The sequence below is a fragment of the Panthera tigris genome, chromosome B3 (genome assembly GCF_018350195.1).
Source record: "Panthera tigris isolate Pti1 chromosome B3, P.tigris_Pti1_mat1.1, whole genome shotgun sequence".
In the NCBI taxonomy this organism is placed as follows: domain Eukaryota; kingdom Metazoa; phylum Chordata; class Mammalia; order Carnivora; family Felidae; genus Panthera; species Panthera tigris.
In genome coordinates this window covers 68,792,207-68,811,898 of record NC_056665.1, presented here as the reverse complement: position 1 = coordinate 68,811,898, position 19,692 = coordinate 68,792,207, and the positions used below count along the sequence as shown (strand labels likewise).

The following is a 19,692-nucleotide window of genomic DNA, read 5'->3' as shown; positions in this document are numbered from 1 at the left end:
CAGCACGGAGACTGATGCAGGGCTTAATCCCATGAACCATGAGTTTATGACCTGAGTCAAAACCAAGAGTTAGCTGGATGCTTTAATTGACTGAGCTACCCAGGTGCCCCTAAATTTAACTTATTCTAACCTGTACCCTAAAAGGGCTCTAAAGCATCTAGAAAGAGTTAACATTGAGTCATTTCCTATGCAAATACCACTTATTTTCCATATATTATTCAATCCATCCATGTACAAGCAGCACAAATGCTGAGAACAATTTAAAATCAGCAGTTACGTATCAAAGGAGGGACTGCAGGCTTACAATTGTTATTTAAAATAGTTATGTATTAAAGTAGGGACTGTGGTTTAGAATTGTTAAGGGCATACGTTATCATATTTATATCACTGCAAAAGATAAGAAGCAAAGGAGATCAGAATCTTGGTTCACCTGGGAGCAGAGTCCAACCATCTAAGTAAACTGGGTGAAGTTTACACAAGTTATCAGTTATTTTCCTTCTTCAGAGACCCTGTTCACTCTCTTCTATTTCAACAAAATTTCTTCTTGGTAGAAGGAGTTTCCACCATATATGGATATGGCATATATGCCAGAATTATTTTCTGTATCTTCTCTGACCCCAGTAGTCCAGGCAGAATCATTTCTTGAGCAGTTAGAATTGTACAGTTAACCCTCGAACAATGCAGGGGTTAGGGGCACCATTCACCCACACAGTAGAAAATCCACATATAACTCTGACCCTCTACAACTTAACTATGAATAGCATACTCCTGATGGGAAGCCTTACTGATAACATAAACAGTCAACTAACACGCATTTTTAAATGTGATATGTATCATATATTCTTATAATAAATTAAACCACAGAAAGAAAATATTATTAAGAAAATCATAAGGAAGAGAAAATACACTTCAAGTACTGCACTCTATTTATGGAAACAAAATCCCGCATTACAAATGGACTCACATAGCTCAAACCCCTATTACTCAACAATCAAAAAGAATGAAATCTTGCCATTTGCAACAACGCGGATGGAACTAGAGGGCATTATGCTAAGCAAAATTAGTCAGAGGAAGACAAACATCATATGACTTCACTCACATGTGGAATTTAAGATACAAAACAGATGAACATAAGGGAAGGGAAGCAAAAATAATATTAAAAAAGGGTCAACCGCACTTTTAAATACAAAACTGTCTTCCCAACCCCCACTAGCTTCTAATGAAGGAATAGGGAACAGACTTGTCTTTGATAAAGCTTTCATCTCAGAAGCTCACCACAGTGAATGAGAAGGTCCTCATGGAAGTCATATAGCTCCTCTCGGATCTCTTCTGGGCAGGGGCAATTCTCTCCCAGTTGAAAGTTAAGAAGCATGTTGATCTTTGAGGGACAAAGAAGAATGGGTAAGTGGTTCTCGGTGTTGGCCAAAGAACTCAGATCCTGCCTTAGACACCAAACATTCCTTGCATATTTTATCTACCTCAAACTTTTTTGTAAAGATGACCATGTTTAAAAGTAGCTTTCACCTTTTCTCTGATTATAATGGTAATTTATTAACTGCACAAAATTTGGAAATACCTAAAGAAAACTTACTGTGATCCCACTACCCAAAGATAACCATATTTAATGATACTTAGTTCATAACTTCCAGGCTTTATGTATATAGACTGAGAGCATGCATACTCTAGATAAACATTTCTGAGGTCAGATTTCCCACTTAACAATTTATCTTGAGCATTTTCTTTTTTTATTGATTGTTAACAGGTACATTGCATTTCATCATAAGATGAATAGCAATTGGTGTAAAATTAATGACCTGTTAAGAAATATTTAAATTGTTTCCATTTTTTTGTTCTTATAAATAAATAAATAAAGTTTGTTGGAATTTCCTTATAACTAATTTTTGTTCACATCTCTGATCTTTTTTTTTTTTTTTTTTTAAGGATAAACTCCTAGAAGCAACATGACTGGATCAAAAGGTTTGCACATTTTAATGGCTTTCGATAGGAATTGCCAAATCACCCTCCAGAAGGCTTACAACAATTTGCATTTTAACCAAATTTATTCAAGAGTGTGTATTACTTTGCCATCTCCATTACAGTAATGAGAGTTAACACATTTTCAAATATTTTCCAATTTAATGGGTAAAAAATGTCACATCCCTGTTGCTTTAATTTGCATTTAATTGGTGAGGTTGAATTTTGTTTTTCCACACATAAGAACCATTTTCATTTCAATATTTTATAAATTTCCCATTCATGTTCTTTCTCCCTTTTTCTGTTGGGTAATTTTCTTTTTAAAAATTAATCAGGAGGTGCCTGGGTGGCTTAGTCCGGTAAGCTGCTGACTTTGGCTCAGATCATGATCTCACGGTTTGTGAGTTTGAGCCCAGCGTCAGGCTCTGTGCTGACAGCTCACATCCTGGAGCCTGCTTCAGATTCTCTATCTCCCTCTCTCTCTGCCCCTCCCGTGCTCACACTCTATCACTGTCTCTCACAACTGAACAAACGTTAAAAAAAAATTAATCAGTATTTTGCACATCCCTAGACTATTAACTCTTTGTAACATGTTCTCTAAATATATTTCCCAGGTTTTAGTGAGCTTTTAACTTTACCTACAAAAAAAATTTTTTTTTGACATGCAGGTTTTAACAGGTAGTTAAACACTCATCTTTTCCTTTAGTTTTGTCTCAGGGAGTCTTAACTGTTTTAATGCCATGGACCACTCTGACAGTCTGTTAAAACCCACCCGATTACTGCTTAAATTAGTATTTTGAATACGTAACATAAAATATAGAAAATTACATACAGAAACCATTATATTGAAATTTAGTTATCAAAAACCATAAAAAAGAAATCTGTGATATAGTAACATGTACTTGTTTATTAACCTATTGGACAAAAAGATCTAGTGGCAGTCTCATATCCACTGTGATCTTGAAGTAGTGATGAAGTAAATGATATTTCAAGGTATGATACTCATTGTGACACAGTATGAGAAAATGTGCTATTTCTGTTGTTGCTGGCAAAGTCAGCATTAGTATGTGCTCGGCAGCATTAACAATTCAAAGAAATGCTATCAGAGATTAATGAAACGTTGGTAAGGATGTGGTCATTCATTTCCTGGTCAGATACCAGGATGTCTCAATTCTTTCCAAAGACCCACGACCCCAAGGCAGTGAATATTGGGAGGGACTGAAACAATAACTAGGGGTGATGTTCTCCACTTTGCTTGCCTCAGGCAGCGTAACCTGAACACCAGGCAAAGATACTTTCTCCTTCTGCTTAGAATTTCTACATTAAAAAACGTCACCATCTCTTTTATTAAACCACGGAAAAACCGTGTTTAATGTTGGTAGGAAGACGCTTATTTAAAGCTTCTACTGCAAACAGTTTTTTTGGAAGTTGGTGGAAGTGTTGCCTGTAATAAAATAATATCCATAAAATAGGTTAGGAAAGTAATTTTTGTGGTTGTTCCCCAATGTTAAATTATGGTAGTTACATCAACATAGATTGATAGGTTGTTTATGAAATAAAAACAAGATCTGAGGATCTAGTTTCAGAGTCAGAAAATTGAATTCTTTGCTGAAAGATCTTGCTGTAGGTGGAATACTTGGGAAGCAGTGGCCCACCAGCCGGCAGGTCAGAAAACCAAAAGAGGAGTGGGGCACCTAGGTGGCTCAGTCAGTTTCCTGTCTGACTTTGGCTCAGGTCATGATCTCACTGTTCTGAGTTCGAGCCCCACATTGGGCTCTGTGTATACAGGTCAGACCCTGGAGCCTGCTTCAGATTCTGGATCTCCTTCTCTCTCTGCCCCTCCTCTGCTTACACTCTCTCTCTCAAAAATAAATAAACATTAAAAAAAAAAGTGGAGTGAGCTGAACTTTCTGCTGCACAGGGCATACCCTTTAATGATGCCTTTTTTACCTACCTACTACTTGCCTGTTTATCTTTTAAGTTTACTCATTTTGAGAGAGAGGCAAGGAGGGGCAGAAGGGGAGAGGGAGGAGGGGAGAGAGAGAGGGAGGGAGAGAGAGACAGAGATAGAGAGAGAGACACAGAGACTCCCAAGCCCAAGCAGGTTCCATAGTGTCAGTGCAAAGCCCAATGTGGTAGGGCTCAAACTCAGGAACCACGAGACCATGACCTGAGGAAAAATCAAGAGTTGGTAGCCTAACCAAATGAGCTACCCAGGTACCCCAATGATGCCCTTTTTATTTTTATTTATTGATTTATTTATTTAACGTTTTATTTATTTTTGAGACAGGGAGAGACAGAGCATGAACAGGGGAGGGTCAGAGAGAGGGAGACACAGAATCTGAAACAGGCTCCAGGCTCTGAGCTCTCAGCACAGAGACTGACGCGGGGCTCGAACTCACGGACCACGAGATCATGACCTGAGCCGAAGTCGGCCACTCAACCGACTGAGCCACCCAGGCGCCCCAATGATGCCCTTTTTAAAGTCAAAGGCTTACTGACTGTGCCTGGCTAATATGCCAATGACCACTGGACTAATCTTAGTTTTACCTACTTTTGTACTTGGTTACATCCCCCAAGTATATGTTTTTTTCATATCTCTGATCATATATAGATACAAGGCTGAAAACCTTTACTTTCTCCTCAAAGGTTACAGAAGGATGAGATAATCGTATCATTGTTTTAAAATTCTAATTCTTATACACCCAATTTTCCACGTGATTTTGCATTGCTATCCCCTGAAATTGATCTGAATCCTCCTTTGTCCATACTCAATTTTGAATTATTTAGAGAGCTCTATTGGTCGGTTCCTTCTAGAAATGAACATTCTGTGAGGGGTGGTAGGTGAGACAGCTGAATTTGATAGGAATTAGTGTCTTTTCTTTCATTTCATTCCTAGACCAACATCATCAGTATTACCTGGAAACTTGCTAAAAGTAAAAATTACTGGGCCTCACACTACAGCTACTGAATTAGAAGCCCCAGATCACCAGTCTGTTTTATTAAGCCTTTCTGGTGATTCTAATATCCACTCAAGAATCATTTAGTCTAACACATTAGGGAAGAATTTCTCAAGTTCCATCTGAAACCAGTCTGAAATGATTGCCCAGAGGAGTACTGAGAGGGCTAAAGGAGGAAGTGATAGCAGGCCCTGGGGACAGCAGAAGAGAAGGTAAGGAGGTAGCAGGTGACGTAGGAGCCAGCATGGCCCTTCCAGGAGCCAGGATAGGATCAGTAGCTGTGTCCATGAGGACAGTGTTAGATAAACAGTGCAGGTCTAGCTAGGTTAAGCAGATGTCTCAGAAAACATACATAAACTCTACTCACCAGGTCACTGGCAGAAGGCAAAAGAACCTTCCAACACTGAAACTAATGATTCCACTTACAGAATGTTTACCATATGACAGTATCCCACTAAGCAATCTAAAAAATTATCTCCTGGGGTCCTCCCTAGAAGGGAGGGAGGGACATACAAACATCCTCATTTTGCAGCTGAAGCAAGGGAGACACAGAAAGGCAATTGCCTAAGGCCACACAGCGAGAGAAGGGGGAGCCAGAAAAGGAGCCATGCATCACATTGTTCTTCCTGCCCATTATTCACAAATAGGAGTCAGCATCTGCCCAACGAATTGGGAAATGTTTGCACAGGTTGCCAGTCCAAAAGCAGCCTGACAACATTTGGAAAGCCTTTAAGAGTAATCCAGGCTCACTGCGCTTCCCTCAGTATGGTATGAATTACCTCCTCCCATCAATTCAAAGGGCCTTCTCAGTTTGCCTCCAGCAAAGCGATGATAAACTTTGCCTAGTCTTTACAAGGCCAGCATCATTCAAGTGAATCTTTTAAAAGCCAAGATATGTGGTTCACTTTTAAGTCAATATAAATATCTATGTTCTACCAAATAGGTTAGGAAAGTAATTGGACCAAGTTGTACCATTAATATCAAATGGTGGTAATTATACCTGACAACAGTTTATGGATAGACTGCTTATTAAATATAGAGAAGATGCAAAGATCTGGTTTCAGAGACAGAAAGCAAATTTCTTCACTGAAAGATTGTCTGTTTTGAACACTTAGGGAGCTGTGGCCAAGCTGCCTGCAGGATGTACATGGGAACAGGGGGACAAATGCCAACTATGTTCTGCAAGGTGTCCCGCCCCTATCTGCCAGTTACTCACCGGGATTTTGAGTCTTTTCAAAGCAGTCTTCCCATATGGGCAAGGCTGACTGCAAGGTGGGGGTACTGTACAAAAAATGAAGACAATCCCTCACAGAAGGGACCTCACTTGCCCAGCCCTGTTTTCCTCGCTTCTGGGGGCTGGGAGGCTTTGTGAGGGTCTTGGTCACAGGGTAAGGGGCTTCGGGCACTTAGCCAAGGAAGCCTGTGCACCTGCTCTTGTAAGTCAGGAAACGTCGACCATGCTCTCTTGATCTCTAATACAAAGGAGTGACTTCTGCAAGGAGTGGACAGACATTCTTCTAATGGTGGATCCTTGCTGGTGTGGAAGCTGGGTCGTGACAGTGATCTGGTCTTTGACTCAGTGACAGGGCACCGGTAGGAGCAAGCAAGGGAGGAGAGGAAGCCCCGCCCCGTGTGCACTTCTGGATGGGTTATTTTCCCATCTGAGATGATTGGCAGATACTCCTCGCTGCCATTAGCATCAGACCAGGCCTGTCCCCTGGCACTGTGCTGGGTCACTGAATGGCCCACACCTCTCACGGGTGCCCCAGGCACATAAAGGTTTCACGGGCCCTGCTCTGTAAGGTTCAAGTTCACCCCACTGGCATGGAGGCTCAGGAAGAGTTTCTCACCTGCTCCTGGGGGGTGAGCGGAACTCCCTGGTTTTCCGGGCAGTCAGGGCTGCAGACATGTTCAAAGCCTGCATGAGCTCGTTGTAGCGGAACTTCTGATTTGCCTGGAGCTTAGAGACATAAATGTCGCCAAATGCCACAATGGCCTCCACTCGATGCTGCAGCTCACAGTCACAGAGATAGCTGAGGAGCTCACACATCTGCAACCAGAGCGTATATTTATGCTCATTTAACAACACTTAATAGACATTGGTGAAGCAGCTAGTATCCCCATTTTACAGAGGCTAACACTAAGACTTAGGCGCTCTAAGTGACTTGCCCAATGTCACACAGTGACCACAGAGCCGTTACTTGGATCCAAGTCAGTTTGAACCCAGCCACCAGCCCTTTATCCTAAGGACAGGAGAACAACATGAAAACAAGCTCACCAAAGAGAATAAACCTGCCCGTGTGACAACGGCATTCCTAAGAGAATTCTTCCCTGGCTCTAAGCTCCCCATGGAAACCAGCACTCAACTGCATGGGAGAGCTCTGGTTCCTTCCTGACATCTTCTGGCTCCAGATGATGGGAACCAGAGACTTCTGTTCCCCTCTCTTTCTTTCTTGTTTGTTTGTTGGAACTGCTTTGTCTGCCACCAGTTCTTTCGGACTGTTACTAGTCTTGATCTTATCACTACTTGCACTTTTCGCTAATAAGAAAAACAGCAGCCAGAACTTATTGAGCTCTAATCACCCGACTCTGTGTTAGCCACTTGCCAGACCTGCTCCTTCAAACCTCAGTGTGTTCCCGATACTTTTATTCAGGCATAAGTTCTACGAACCCATCTCCACGTAACCCCTTGCATGACTAACAGACACTCTCCAGTCTGTCTGGGCAGAGACAATAATGACCCTGGTGTGCTCTTACCTAGCAGGCTAGTCTCTGGCGTATCTGCAGGTGACCTAGGACCCAGAGCACATGCCCGTCACACTTGTGATTACAGTTATCACATCTGATTAGAAGCTGTATGTGCCAACGAAATAGGAAAACTAAATTGAAAGACTAGGGAACATTCGCAAAAGGCTAGTTGTTTTTTTAAAAAAAATACTCAAAGTTGGGTGTGAGTTAGACAACTACAAAAAATTGGGGGAAAATCATTAAAATCTACAAGTGTTCTGCACTCAGGTTGCTTTCCAATTACCTCTAAATCCACAGTCTATCTTCAAGATACCCCCAAAACTGGCCATCAGGCACATCACACTGTATGTGACAGGTGTCATTTATGCAAAAGAAAGGACTCTACATGCCAAGCAGGGACTCACATGGAAGAAAAAGTCTCAGCTCCACATCCGAAGAGCACATTCATGTTTTAATAAAAATGTTTAAGGTATCTATGTAAAATTTGTTACGTATCTCCTCTACATACAACATTTTGATGAACTGACAGCTACCAATCCCACCACATTAGGTAAGAGAGCTTCATTTGGAGATTCTAACACGGTTTATGATAAAATATATTTCATACCGTATTTTAATGATAAAAGTGAATATTACGTTTTATTCAATTATCATCCACATTTTACATATTGTGAAGCGAAGGCTTTGGGAGGCTACTGACTTGGCAAGCCTGTAGAGCTGCTATGTGGTCGAGGGATGCCCGAGCCAGGCTGCCTTTGTGGAACAGACTGTACTGCTCTGTCCACTTTCATTTCTCTTTTCTCAGTGCCCAGAAGACAATAGTCATCATCTTCAGCGTATCGCTGCTGCCAGCTTCCCTCTGGTAAGACTATGTCTTAGGAAACGTTGCGGCTTCCTAGGTGATGCCAAGGGGGCAGCTCGAAGCGAGCATGCCTCTTCTCCTCAGCTCAGACGGCAGTTTGTTTGCATGCCAGGACAGCACGTCTACACAGGCTTGGTGATCAGTACATGGCAACAAATGAGCCCAAGTGATGAGCATGGCCACCGTATGAACCAGTGTGGTCTTTTCCACAGCCAAAGGCTCTTCCTCCTCCTTTCCCGACAGGGGCTCACAGAGCAGCCATTTAGTCCCAAAGGGTAAGAGGTAAGATGAGGGCCAATCCATCACTAGTTCCGTAAAAACAATTCTAAGGCACGTGCCTTATTGATAAGGGTTAGCACTTTTCTCTTGACTTTGGGAGTACATTTCATGCCAGAGAAAATCATGAGCAGTGAATGCTCTCTGTCTGTATTTCCACTACACTCCAGGTTTAGGCCAGCACCCTCAGTCCCAGCCTTAGCTCCAGGCTGCACTGTCACCCTCCCCCCGCACTTTGCAAAGGCAGGATCTTTGCTGCCCTGAGTTACCTGCAGCTTGACGGACTCTGGCAGTCGGGTCTGCAGTAAGCCTTTGACTGGAGCCTCCTTGCCGGCCTTTTCTCCGGCCTCCACTGCCTTCTCTTCCACCTGGGTCACTTCCTCCTTCTCTGCTCTGTTCTCAGTCTCCCCACTGTGCTCCCCAAACACAGAGGGATCGATCAGGAGGAGGATCTGCCTGACGTCATCGTCATCAAACACCCCCATGACCAGCAGGGTCCCGATGAGTTTCAGCACAGGCACAAACTGGAACTCTACAGACCCACCGACAGGGTCCCGGATGTGAGCCCCGCTGTGCTGCACTGCCTCCGTCAGCATGCTCAGTGCCTTCGTCTTGAGAATCTCCAAGGGGATCTCAGGGCTCTGCTTCTGGTGCTCCTCACTGGTCACGACAAAGCAAGGGGTGGAGAACCTGAACCCTGGCTTGAGGCACGTTCTCAGGCCCACCCCAGGCAGCCCGTGCCTCTTGGACTCATCTGGATACAGGCGGATTTTTCTGGTGGTGCTGGTGATGGGGATGATGTACTCATTCTTCATCATTAGCTTCCTCTCCTTAGCATTGGCCAGATGGATGCTGATGAGCAGGTCATAGAAACCAGAACGAAGGAGGCCAGGGAGGTACTTGTTGTCAATGGCGTAGAACAGCTGGGAGAGATCCACGTGGCCACATAGGGCGTAGGCCACGCGGCTGTTTCCCAGGGCGCACACTGCACTGTAGAGTCGCAGCGTGTGGTAATGGAACTGCATCAGGTCCTCCTGCTCACAGAGCTCCAGGACATCCACACACCTGCGGATAGGACAAGCCATCAACCACTCCATGGTTGGAAAAGAATACGCCAGAGCTCAGCAGAGTTCTTCTCTTTGAATCCCCAGGGATTGCACCCAACTCAATGAGGGCAGAGGGCATAGAAGGATGAAGGAGCCTCTGCTCCCTTCTCCCGTACAGGTTATCATTCCTCTCTCAGTTCTGGTCCTTATCCCAGTTCCTGATAATCCTCCCTAACTCAACGAGTCTCAAAAGTCTGAAAGACTTAAAGACATGGATTCCCAAATATGAAAGTGCTCCTTATTAAGGAAAACCCTCCCAAATGGAAAACTGAAAAACATTCAGGTGTGTGACAGAGGTGACTTGGTCCTCTTATTTGTGGGTAGAAGGGGATCCTCTGCTCCCCAATACAAGAGCCTCAGGCATAGCTGAAGGGGCACCTGGGTGGCTCAGTTAGTTAAGCATCTGACTTTGGCTCAGGTCATGATCTCACGGTTCATAAGTTTGAGCCCCTCGCTGGGCTCTGTGCTGACAGTTCAGAGCCTGGAGCCTGGTTTGGATTCTGTGTCTCCCTCTCTCTCTGTCCCACACCCGCTTGTGCTCTGTCTCTGTCTTTCAAGAATGAATAAACATTAAAAAAAATCAGAAAAAAAAAATGTAGCCGAAGCCCTCTGTCAATCCACCACCCACATCATCTGTATAATCTCCAAATCTACCGTCATCCACAGGGCCTTCCCTCCCCTGAAAACAAACACACATGCACTCTTGTCCCGAGAGAAAACACTTTCCAATTTGAGTTCAGTTGGCAAAATCAATTCACTTTCTCCTTCCTGACTTTAGAAGCCCATTTACAAGTCTGTCTTGCTCCCTCATTTTTTGGGGGGGGCGTGGCTCAGGGCACAGCCTCTGATCCTGGCTTAGATTTTCTGTTTTGTCTTGCTCCTCACCATGGATCTGAGGATCCTTTGCAATTGGCGTACTTGGCTGGACTCCTATTTGTTTCTTGCTCCTTCCCTATACCAGCCTGTCTTGCCGCTGTCCATGACCCAGCAGAATACCTAAATGGGAGCTGTGCAGCTATCAAATCCTTCCCCCTGCTCCCCCATTACTGTATGTTTTTAGTCCAACAGATCAAGGGGTGATAATAGGCTAATGATAAAATTTCTTTCTTTCTACATATAGAAACTATGCTAGTGTAGGGGCGCCTGGGTGGCTCAGTCGGTTAAGCGTCTGACTTCAGCTGAGGTCACGATCTCACGGTCCGTGAGTTCGAGCCCCACGTCGGGCTCTGGGCCGATGGCTCAGAGCCTGGAGCCTGCTTCCGATTCTCTGTCTCCCTCTCTCTCTGCCTCTCCCCCGTTCATGCTCTGTCTCTGTCTCAAAAATAAATAAATGTTAAAAAAAAATTAAAAAAAAAAAAAAGAAACTATGCTAGTGTAGATTCACCTACACAATTCCATTTATTTCTCCCTGCAGTCCTCTGGGTGGTCATGTATTTTATGTATCATGAGGAAACACAGGTAAGTTATAGGAGTCATTTACCCAAGGCCACAAGGCCAGAAAGTGATAGTGCTGGGATTAAACCCAGGCCATAATCCAGGAGTACTTCTTACCAAGAGGAGCCCAGGAGCCCATTCTTGGTTCTCTAGGCAAACTAGGCATGCCTCATTTCCTCCCTTCTTGTCATTAATGACATATATTTCAGGGTCACGTTACACCTTTTAATTAAAGGGATAGAAACACTCCTGACTTCGGACACTCAGAGAGAAGGCCCTGTGGGAGGCATATCGTAGTGGATATTCTGCTGTTTCTAAGTGAATAATGTAAGTGAGGAAGGAAAAGAGACACTGAGGTTTTTGGGAAGAGAGCAGGGCCCCTGGCCAAGGGGGATGCTGCTCCTCCCCTTCTCCTGCCTGCCTCCCAGGCCTGCCCCCTCCTCTGTGGGTCCCTCTACTACCTGTTCTCCTCAGGGATGTGGAGTGCCATCATCTGCAGGGGCTCCAAGCACTGCACCACCCAGCCATGGCGCTCGCTCACCCGTTCCGTCTCCACCTTCAGGAAGCTGCTGGGCATGCGGCTCCAGAGCACGGGCTGGATGGTTTGGACGTCCAGCCGAGGTGGACACTGCGGAACTGGGTTCTTCTCTTCACTCTTAAATATGGCCGCCGACAAGGGCATCGCATTCTGGGGCAAGGCAGAAAAGGCATTCAAAGGGAAAGACAGGTGTACTACAGAGATGCTCAGTTGCTGGATAATGCAACATGGCCCACGATAACCAATATGGTGAGTATGAACTAAAGAGAGACAAATCAATCCGGAGACCTTTAAGGCTTTGCCAGCCTTAATTAAAACCTTGCATGATGGGTTATATTAACATTAAGTAATTCTTTCAGCACCCAGTACAGGGCCTGGGTGAGAAGGGATTCCCTTGTTTTCTGAGGCTTAGAAAATTTTCCCCTAATGGTCAATGCTGCCTTCTTTTATCATAGCCATTGGATGAGGAGGCTGACCAATACCTTCAGCTTCCCAAGTTCAAACTGAAACAATGAAGTGCTCGTGGGCTGCAGGAAGACTGCTGGAAACACTTTGGTATTGGGCTCCACCTGGAAACCAAAACAAATGGAGGTTTGCTCAGAATTATAAAATCACAGATGGCTAAGTCATTGGGTGCATTCATCAACACCCTCATTCTAACCCTAGCTGAAACAGGACAACTCCCTGGCGGGTCATTCTCTACTCCTCAGAAATTCTGAGACCTGGTGCTTCTGGGAGTGCAGTCACTGCTCTCCACCTTATTCCTGCCCCCCGCCCCCCCTCCGCGACTTGGGGCTGAACAATCCCACAGTCTTTCATTTTCTCTCGCTGATAACAGTAGCCAAAATCTTCCTCCAGTACTCAGGACAGTCACACGTGGGGAGCTATTAACATACCACCAAGGGTAATGCCTGCTTTTATTCACGGAATGATGTGATTCCTGGCTCGTCATAGAGCAGGGAGACACCTGGCATGCAGGTGGCACCATCATTCGTCACTCCTGCCCTCAGGAAGTCATCACTGAGGGTGGTGCAAGGACTTCAGTGTTATTTCTGAAGGCAAAAAGGACTTTGGGGAGGCAAGCCCAAAGGGCATCATAGGACAGGGCTTTTCAACCTTGGCACTACTGACTCTTTCGGCTGGGTGGGTAACTCTTTGTTGTAGGGCTGTCCTGTGTGTTGTAGGACAGATAGCAGCATCCCTGGCCTCCACCCACATGTCAGTACTACTCTCCACCCCCAGCATAGTCATGACAACTAAAAAAGTCTCTGTTGATTGCCAGATGTCCCATGAGGGAAAAGCACCCCCAGATGAGAACTGCTGTTTTATAGGCAAGGGCTTCCTTGAGATAACATAAAGAGGCTGCTTCCAGAACCTATCTCCTTTTCTTAGAACCTCTCCTTTTTCTTGGTTCCTCTGGACTTCTCTGTAACCCCCTTCTCTTTATGACTCTAGAGCTCACCTTAAATAGTGTAGGATTCACTGTCTTCCAGCTGCCACTTAGATGAAGTGTGTGAATTTATGTATGACAGTAGGGGCTCCACTTATCATCTGCCCATGTTGATGAGCTTTTTAAAAAATGTTTATTTGTTGAGAGAGAGAGAGAGAGAGAGAGAGAGAGAGAATCCCAAGCAGGCTCTACTCTCAGCATGGATCAATTTCACAACTGTGAGATCATGACCTGAGTAGAAATCAAGAGTAGGATGGTCAACCGACTGAGCCACCCAGACACCCCTGATGTAGGACCATTGATGAGACTTGGAGACCATGGAAACAGAAAGGTGACTTTAATTCTATCAACTAAAGTCCTTTGCCTTTAAGTAAATTCAGACATTAGGAAATTCTTGCAACTCTCTTGCAGTTAGGGAATGTTGAGTATCCTGGACACACTCTAAGGTGGCCCCCAGGGAGCCACTCTCTCCTACAATCCCCTCCCCAGAACCTATATCTTGTTTCTAACAAATAGAATATAGCAAAAGGGTGTAGAGATTGCTACTCCCTTGATTTGGTTACGTTTTGTAAGACTGTGTTTCGGTAGACTGGAGAGAAGGTTCTCTACCTGGCGTTGGAGAAAGAAGCTACCATGGTGTAACAGAGCCTGTGAAAGGCTACATGACAGGAGATTTCAGGGGGGTTCATGGGACTGGGAGTGCCCCTGGATGCAGCCATCAAGAAAGGGACCCTGAAACCTACAAACACAAGCACCTAAATTCTGCCAACAAGGATAGGACATGCCTTGTCGGCATTGAAGATGGAAGAGGCCACATGAGAAGGAATATGGACACCTCTGGGAAGGAAGGGGAGGGAAGGAGAAAAGAAAGCAAAGAAGAACAGACCTCAGAACCTTGGCCTATAACCACAATGGATCCTGATGACAACCTGAATGAGCTTAGAGTGGATTCCTCCCACAGCCTCCAGACAGAGGCAGCTCAGCCCAGCTCATGCCTTGACTTTGGCCTTGTGAGAACCTGAGCAGAGAACCCAAACTTACAGAACTGGGAAATAATAAATGTATGTGGTTTTAAGCTATTAATTCTGCGGTCACTTGTTAAGAAGCAATTAAAAAACTGAAACAGTGGCTTCGCAGCCAAGTTGGTCGGTTTGATAACAAAAACTTAGCAAGCACTTACTAGGTGCCAGGTCCTATGTCAAGCACGGGGACAGCAACAGGCATGACAGATGGCCTCTGTCCTCTAGGAGGTGACATTCTGGATGGGGAGCTTCCATTTTTTTTTTAAATTTATTTTTGAGACAGAGAGAGACATAGCATGAGCAGGGGAGGGGCAGAGAGAGAGGAGACACAGAATCCGAAGCGGGCTCCAGGCTCTGAGCTGTCAGCACAGAGCCCGACGCAGGGCTCGAACCCACAGACCGTGAGATCATGATCTGAGCCGAAGTCGGACGCTTAACCGACTGAGCTACCCAGGCGCCCCAAGGGGAGCTTCCATTCTAATGTTAGGAGCAGTGAGCCCAGATTTGAGGCTGCCGTGGAGTGCCATGAACCTTTTTTCTATTTAAGGTACCTTTTATCTCTGGCTGATCTCTTTTATCCTTGCAATAATAGACATTTTATTTCTGATCACGTGTGAAGGTCAGGGCATAGGAACTGGCCTGAATTGAAAGCTAACCCCTCTCGTAAATCTGAGTCTTGTAGCTGACTCTGTTCTCAGAGCAGTGTGGCTGGGGTGGCAATAACCGAGTATCTCTTGAACATACATTTTATTTCTCATTTCTCCCATGATTACGTAAATTAAGTGCGGCAGAAAGAGATTTTCAAACTGCACAGCAGTATTTAACGGGGAGGTCTAGAAACATGGTCTGAGAGAATCCTCCTCTCATTATTTTGGTCACTGGTCCTTTCTGAATAGAAAGCCAGTATATAAATATTGCTGCCCTGTTCCTCTTGAGATAATTGAAAAATGAAAATGGCTATGGCTGCAGAATAATAATCATCCCACTGCCGGGAGACCAGATGCATGGCTGGACACGTTGGTGTCTCGTCTGGAATGAAAAAGGGGTTGGCCGGGTGTGAGACACCTGAGGGCTCCTGTGCTGAGCCCTGGCACCATCCCATTCACGACAACATGCCTCTGGGCGGGACGCAGGACTGGGGCCACTGAGCAGGGAAATCAGGATTCGTACGCACGGAGTGGAGGAAGGCATCTCAGGAGGTGGGTTGGTGCCAGCGCGCAGCTGGGAGAAGACAACGGACCAGCCCAAAGTGACCTAGGAACTACTGGGCAAGTCAGGATACCAACAGCCACGGCGTCCTGTTGTCTGTTGTGACATTTCCTCCTGCATTATGGGCTCTTCCCAGAGGCAGGCAAGTCACTGCTGCTGTGAAGGCCAGGGGCTGTTTATTTATTTATTTAGGGACCGCCGAAGCCCGACTAGTCTTCAGAGTTATTAGATGCTTTAGAGCTCTCTGCAGCTCAGGGAGGACCCTTCAGTCAAACTCATTTCAAAAGTTAATGGGAAAAAGCTAATGGATTCTGAAGGACGGCAGTAATGTATATAAGCATTTTCTCAGGGGGCTGGGGAGTGGGGAGTGGAATCATGAGAAAGCACCGGAAGAATAATAGGTTACTTTCTGCCTCAAAGCCTGGTTTTGCAAAGGCCTCTTGCTGGAAAGACAGGTCCCTCCGGCTGCCCAGCCAGGCTGTCGAGTGATGTTCTTACTTTTTCCCAGGAGGACAGGGAGGCACACAGACTGGCATGCATTGCAGGAGATGCAGAAGGGGAGGTGGCAGATCCCACCAAACCCAGAAAGGGTTTGGTCCATCCGTTCTTGGTCACCAAACAATTCAGACTTGGGGCTACTCCGTCTCTCCCCGCCAGATGCCATCTCTTCAAGCACAAGGCAGACAAATGGCTGCCAAGAGGCTTTCCAGCCTGGAGGCTATAACATGGGGCTGACTGTGGAATCTGGGGTTTTAGCCATTTACACAGTAGTGGGATGCTTTTCATCTGCTGTAGTTAGCTAAAGGTCCTTAAACACTGTGCATGTTACTGTTCTGGTCAGAAACCTTCAAAAGCTCAGGGGCGCCTGGGTGGCGCAGTCGGTTAAGCGTCCGACTTCAGCCAGGTCACGATCTCGCGGTCCGTGAGTTCGAGCCCCGCGTCAGGCTCTGGGCTGATGGCTCGGAGCCTGGAGCCTGCTTCCGATTCTGTGTCTCCCTCTCTCTCTGCACCTCCCCCGTTCATGCTCTGTCTCTCTCTGTCCCAAAAATAAATTAAAAACGTTGAAAAAAAAAAAATTAAAAAAAAAAAAGAAACCTTCAAAAGCTCCTCAATTCCTATCAATACCTCCCGGTTTTTCCAAATGAATTTCTCCCCAATAACCGCAGAGGCCCATACTATGGTGGCCATTGTTCCTAAAACGTACCTTATGCTTCCCTATCTCCATAAGGATATCTCCTGTGCCATTCTTTAAATCAAGGTTTCTCTGAAACGAATATTTCTCTGACCACTCTCAATGGAGAGAAGCTCTTCCTTCTCTGAACTCAGATGACACTCTTTGTCCACACATCTCTATTCTACCTTGGAGTATCAAATAGGTTTAACAGAGAAATTTAACGCCTGAAGTTAGCCTTTTCCAGATATGCTTTGTAGAACTCCAGACTTCTAGAAAACTACTATGTATGTTAAAGTAAAACAAAACAAGCCAAAAATGCTTTTGGTTATGTAATATGAGAAATGCCTGGTTAGACAGGTTTCTTTCTGAAGTATTTTTTCAAGTTGTCCTGCACAAATGTTCATTGCCAATGTCAGAAGCAGGATATGATATGTGGCATTTCCCAAGCTTACCTGGCCATCAAGGATGAAGATCCTGCTTAAGAGAGATAGGGCTTCTTGTTAATGACAGGTAAATCTACTTGTGTGTAACTGAGGGTTTTCCCCATAGTTCTATCAGAGCTTACAGTCAATGAAGCAGAGCAACACATTACTCATATAAATGCAGTTTTAAAAGATCCTGTAAGGAATTCATAAGGAATGAGAATAGCCTTTTTGCAAAAGGAATACACCTTGGCAAATGAGTCTGTCTTTAGGAGTCTGTATTTTGAGCACAGAAGTTTCCTAAAGCAAGGAGTATCTCTGCTCCCCTTTCAGATTTTGCATCTTACAGAGCACAGGTAACATAAAAGTTGCACAAGAAATGTTCATGGAATAGATGAATACCCTTTTAGAGACCATCACCAAAGAAAATCCTTCTTAGCTTGTAGAAAGATGACCAGGACATCTGATCAACCAATAAAGAACAATACTTTCCCCTATTTTCCCCTCTGTAGAAAACCAAGCCATTTTGTTCTTGTTTCTTTCCCTCGATGGCTTGTGAACCACGTGGGCTCCTCAACCCCATCTGCTGTGGTCGGGATGCTGATGGAGAAGAATGAGGAGCAGAGCCACAAGCACGCAGGCTGGGGATGCTGCTGTCTTGGCCACAGAGCCACCCTTACCTGATAGCAGGTACCGAGCTCTCTCCCATTGGCTGAGAAAGACAACATGCCCATCGCCAGATCCACGAGGCAGCCGATCTCCAGGTCCACGTTGCTCCGGCTTGATCTTTGCGAAGTGGCCACAATATCCCCGCCCCAGACCATGTAGCAGTTGCTGCGTTTCACGCTGGAAACCAGAGAGAGAGAGGAAAAAGCACAGAATCTGGACTGGGGCAGTGTGCAATCAAGGCTCAGGAACGAAATGCCCCAGAAACCTTCCAAAGAAGTTTTCCAGTCAGCACCCAGAAATTTTTTTTTTTCTTAAACACATTCATCCAGCTTCATCCTAATTTTCTCAGACATGACCACTCAATTTAAGGATGTGGCAATCTATCAGAATACTTTGGTCCAGAGAGCACGATGTTTTGGTAACTGTCTCCTGGCTCAACGTCAATTCACCTTTCTGAAATGGATCATGGGGATGGTAGTATTCCCAACTCAGAGATCGGAGATGGGGGCACAGGGAAGGTGACCACCACGGAAAGATTTATACAGGGATTTGGTATAAGAGGCACAAACAAAACTCTGCAGTGTCAGTGAAAAAGGCTGTAACACACTTGAAAACTCAGGCCCGCATTCCTTAGGATGGCAGACCCAGGCTTGCTTGCAAACTAGGTCACAAGTGGTCTGATGCCCAACTACGTCCTTGACCTACACAACCTGGCCCTACCCTGGAGTTCTTCTCCCTGAACTCTTCACCAACTACCAGCTTGGATGCCTTTCTTAGCTGGCTGTCTACCTACCCCCACCGTGTAGACTCCATCATAGGCATTTACATTCAAAAGCCAATAGTAATAACCAAAGAAAGGCACTAAGGCTCCAAAGCCTGATTCCTTAATTAAGAGATTTCAAATCCTGGGTAGGCTTTGGAGAAATTAGTGGCAGAGGTGATTCTCAGAGACCGTCAACGTGGCTGTGGGCAAGAGACAGATGATTTGGTCTCCTTCTACTAAGCCCAGCCCTGATGTACATTGCCTGAGGAATCAGTTGTTTGAAGTACCATAAAGTGCTTTTTCTCAGGCTAAACAAGAGCATGACTCTCTACCTGTTGCTTTAATGCAGTCCCTTTAAACACCTAGGGTCAACCTGATTTGACCCTGGGAAGTTAAAGCTTTGATTAGAATTCTCCAAGGTTCTTTCCAGCTCTAGAAGTATATAATTTCCTCCCCTGAGACCAGAAATCCCCTTTGTCAACATACGCTCACCTCCTCTCCTACTCCCTCTCCTTTGGGGGACCAGTGGGGCCAGTTTCTCAGTGTGAATGACCCTCAGGCAGAGCCAGTGCAAACTGCCCCTTCCAACAAGTGACAGCCACAGCGAGATTTCCATACAGGTTAAACTTAAGCCATGCTATTACTGCCGTTCAGTGATTAGAGTCCCAAGTACATTGATGCCTACTGCAGAAGTTCATTGCTAACATACTGAAGCGGTGGGAACGTGAAGTGACATGCTTCAGTCATATTTTAAAGGGGCCAAATTTGAAATTCCTCAAAACATCAGACATTGTTCCTGTATTTACTTCTTATTGTGCAAGACAAAAAACTAAGAATTACTGAGCACCAACTATCTACTGGGTCTTGTTCCAGATGCTAACGAGTCACTTTTCAAAATAAATGTTGTCACTGAGGCTCAGATAAGTGAAGTCATCTGTCTGGTGTGGCACCATCAGCAAACTCGAGTAATAAACCCAGTTGGGATGGACACGTCAGCTTTTTGTTCTCCTGGCTCAAGAGCAAAGTCTTCTGACTTCAGTCAACTGCTTTCAAGTGCTTTCCTTACCAACCCAACAAGATATTGG

At 45.1% G+C, this 19,692-nt stretch overlaps 1 protein-coding gene across 1 annotated transcript in view; it reads right to left on the bottom strand.

The window, feature by feature from the left end:
- RYR3 (ryanodine receptor 3) overlaps positions 1-19,692 on the bottom strand; it is a 524,192-nt gene that overhangs the window by 167,372 nt on the left and 337,128 nt on the right. The window contains exons 32-38 of the mRNA XM_042989263.1: positions 17,856-18,021; positions 12,381-12,467; positions 11,822-12,048; positions 9,090-9,885; positions 6,789-6,984; positions 6,363-6,367; positions 1,276-1,378 (exon numbers count right to left, since the gene is read on the bottom strand). Of these exons, the coding sequence (XP_042845197.1) occupies positions 1,276-1,378; positions 6,363-6,367; positions 6,789-6,984; positions 9,090-9,885; positions 11,822-12,048; positions 12,381-12,467; positions 17,856-18,021 (1,580 nt within the window). The remainder of the gene's footprint in view (positions 1-1,275; positions 1,379-6,362; positions 6,368-6,788; positions 6,985-9,089; positions 9,886-11,821; positions 12,049-12,380; positions 12,468-17,855; positions 18,022-19,692) is intronic.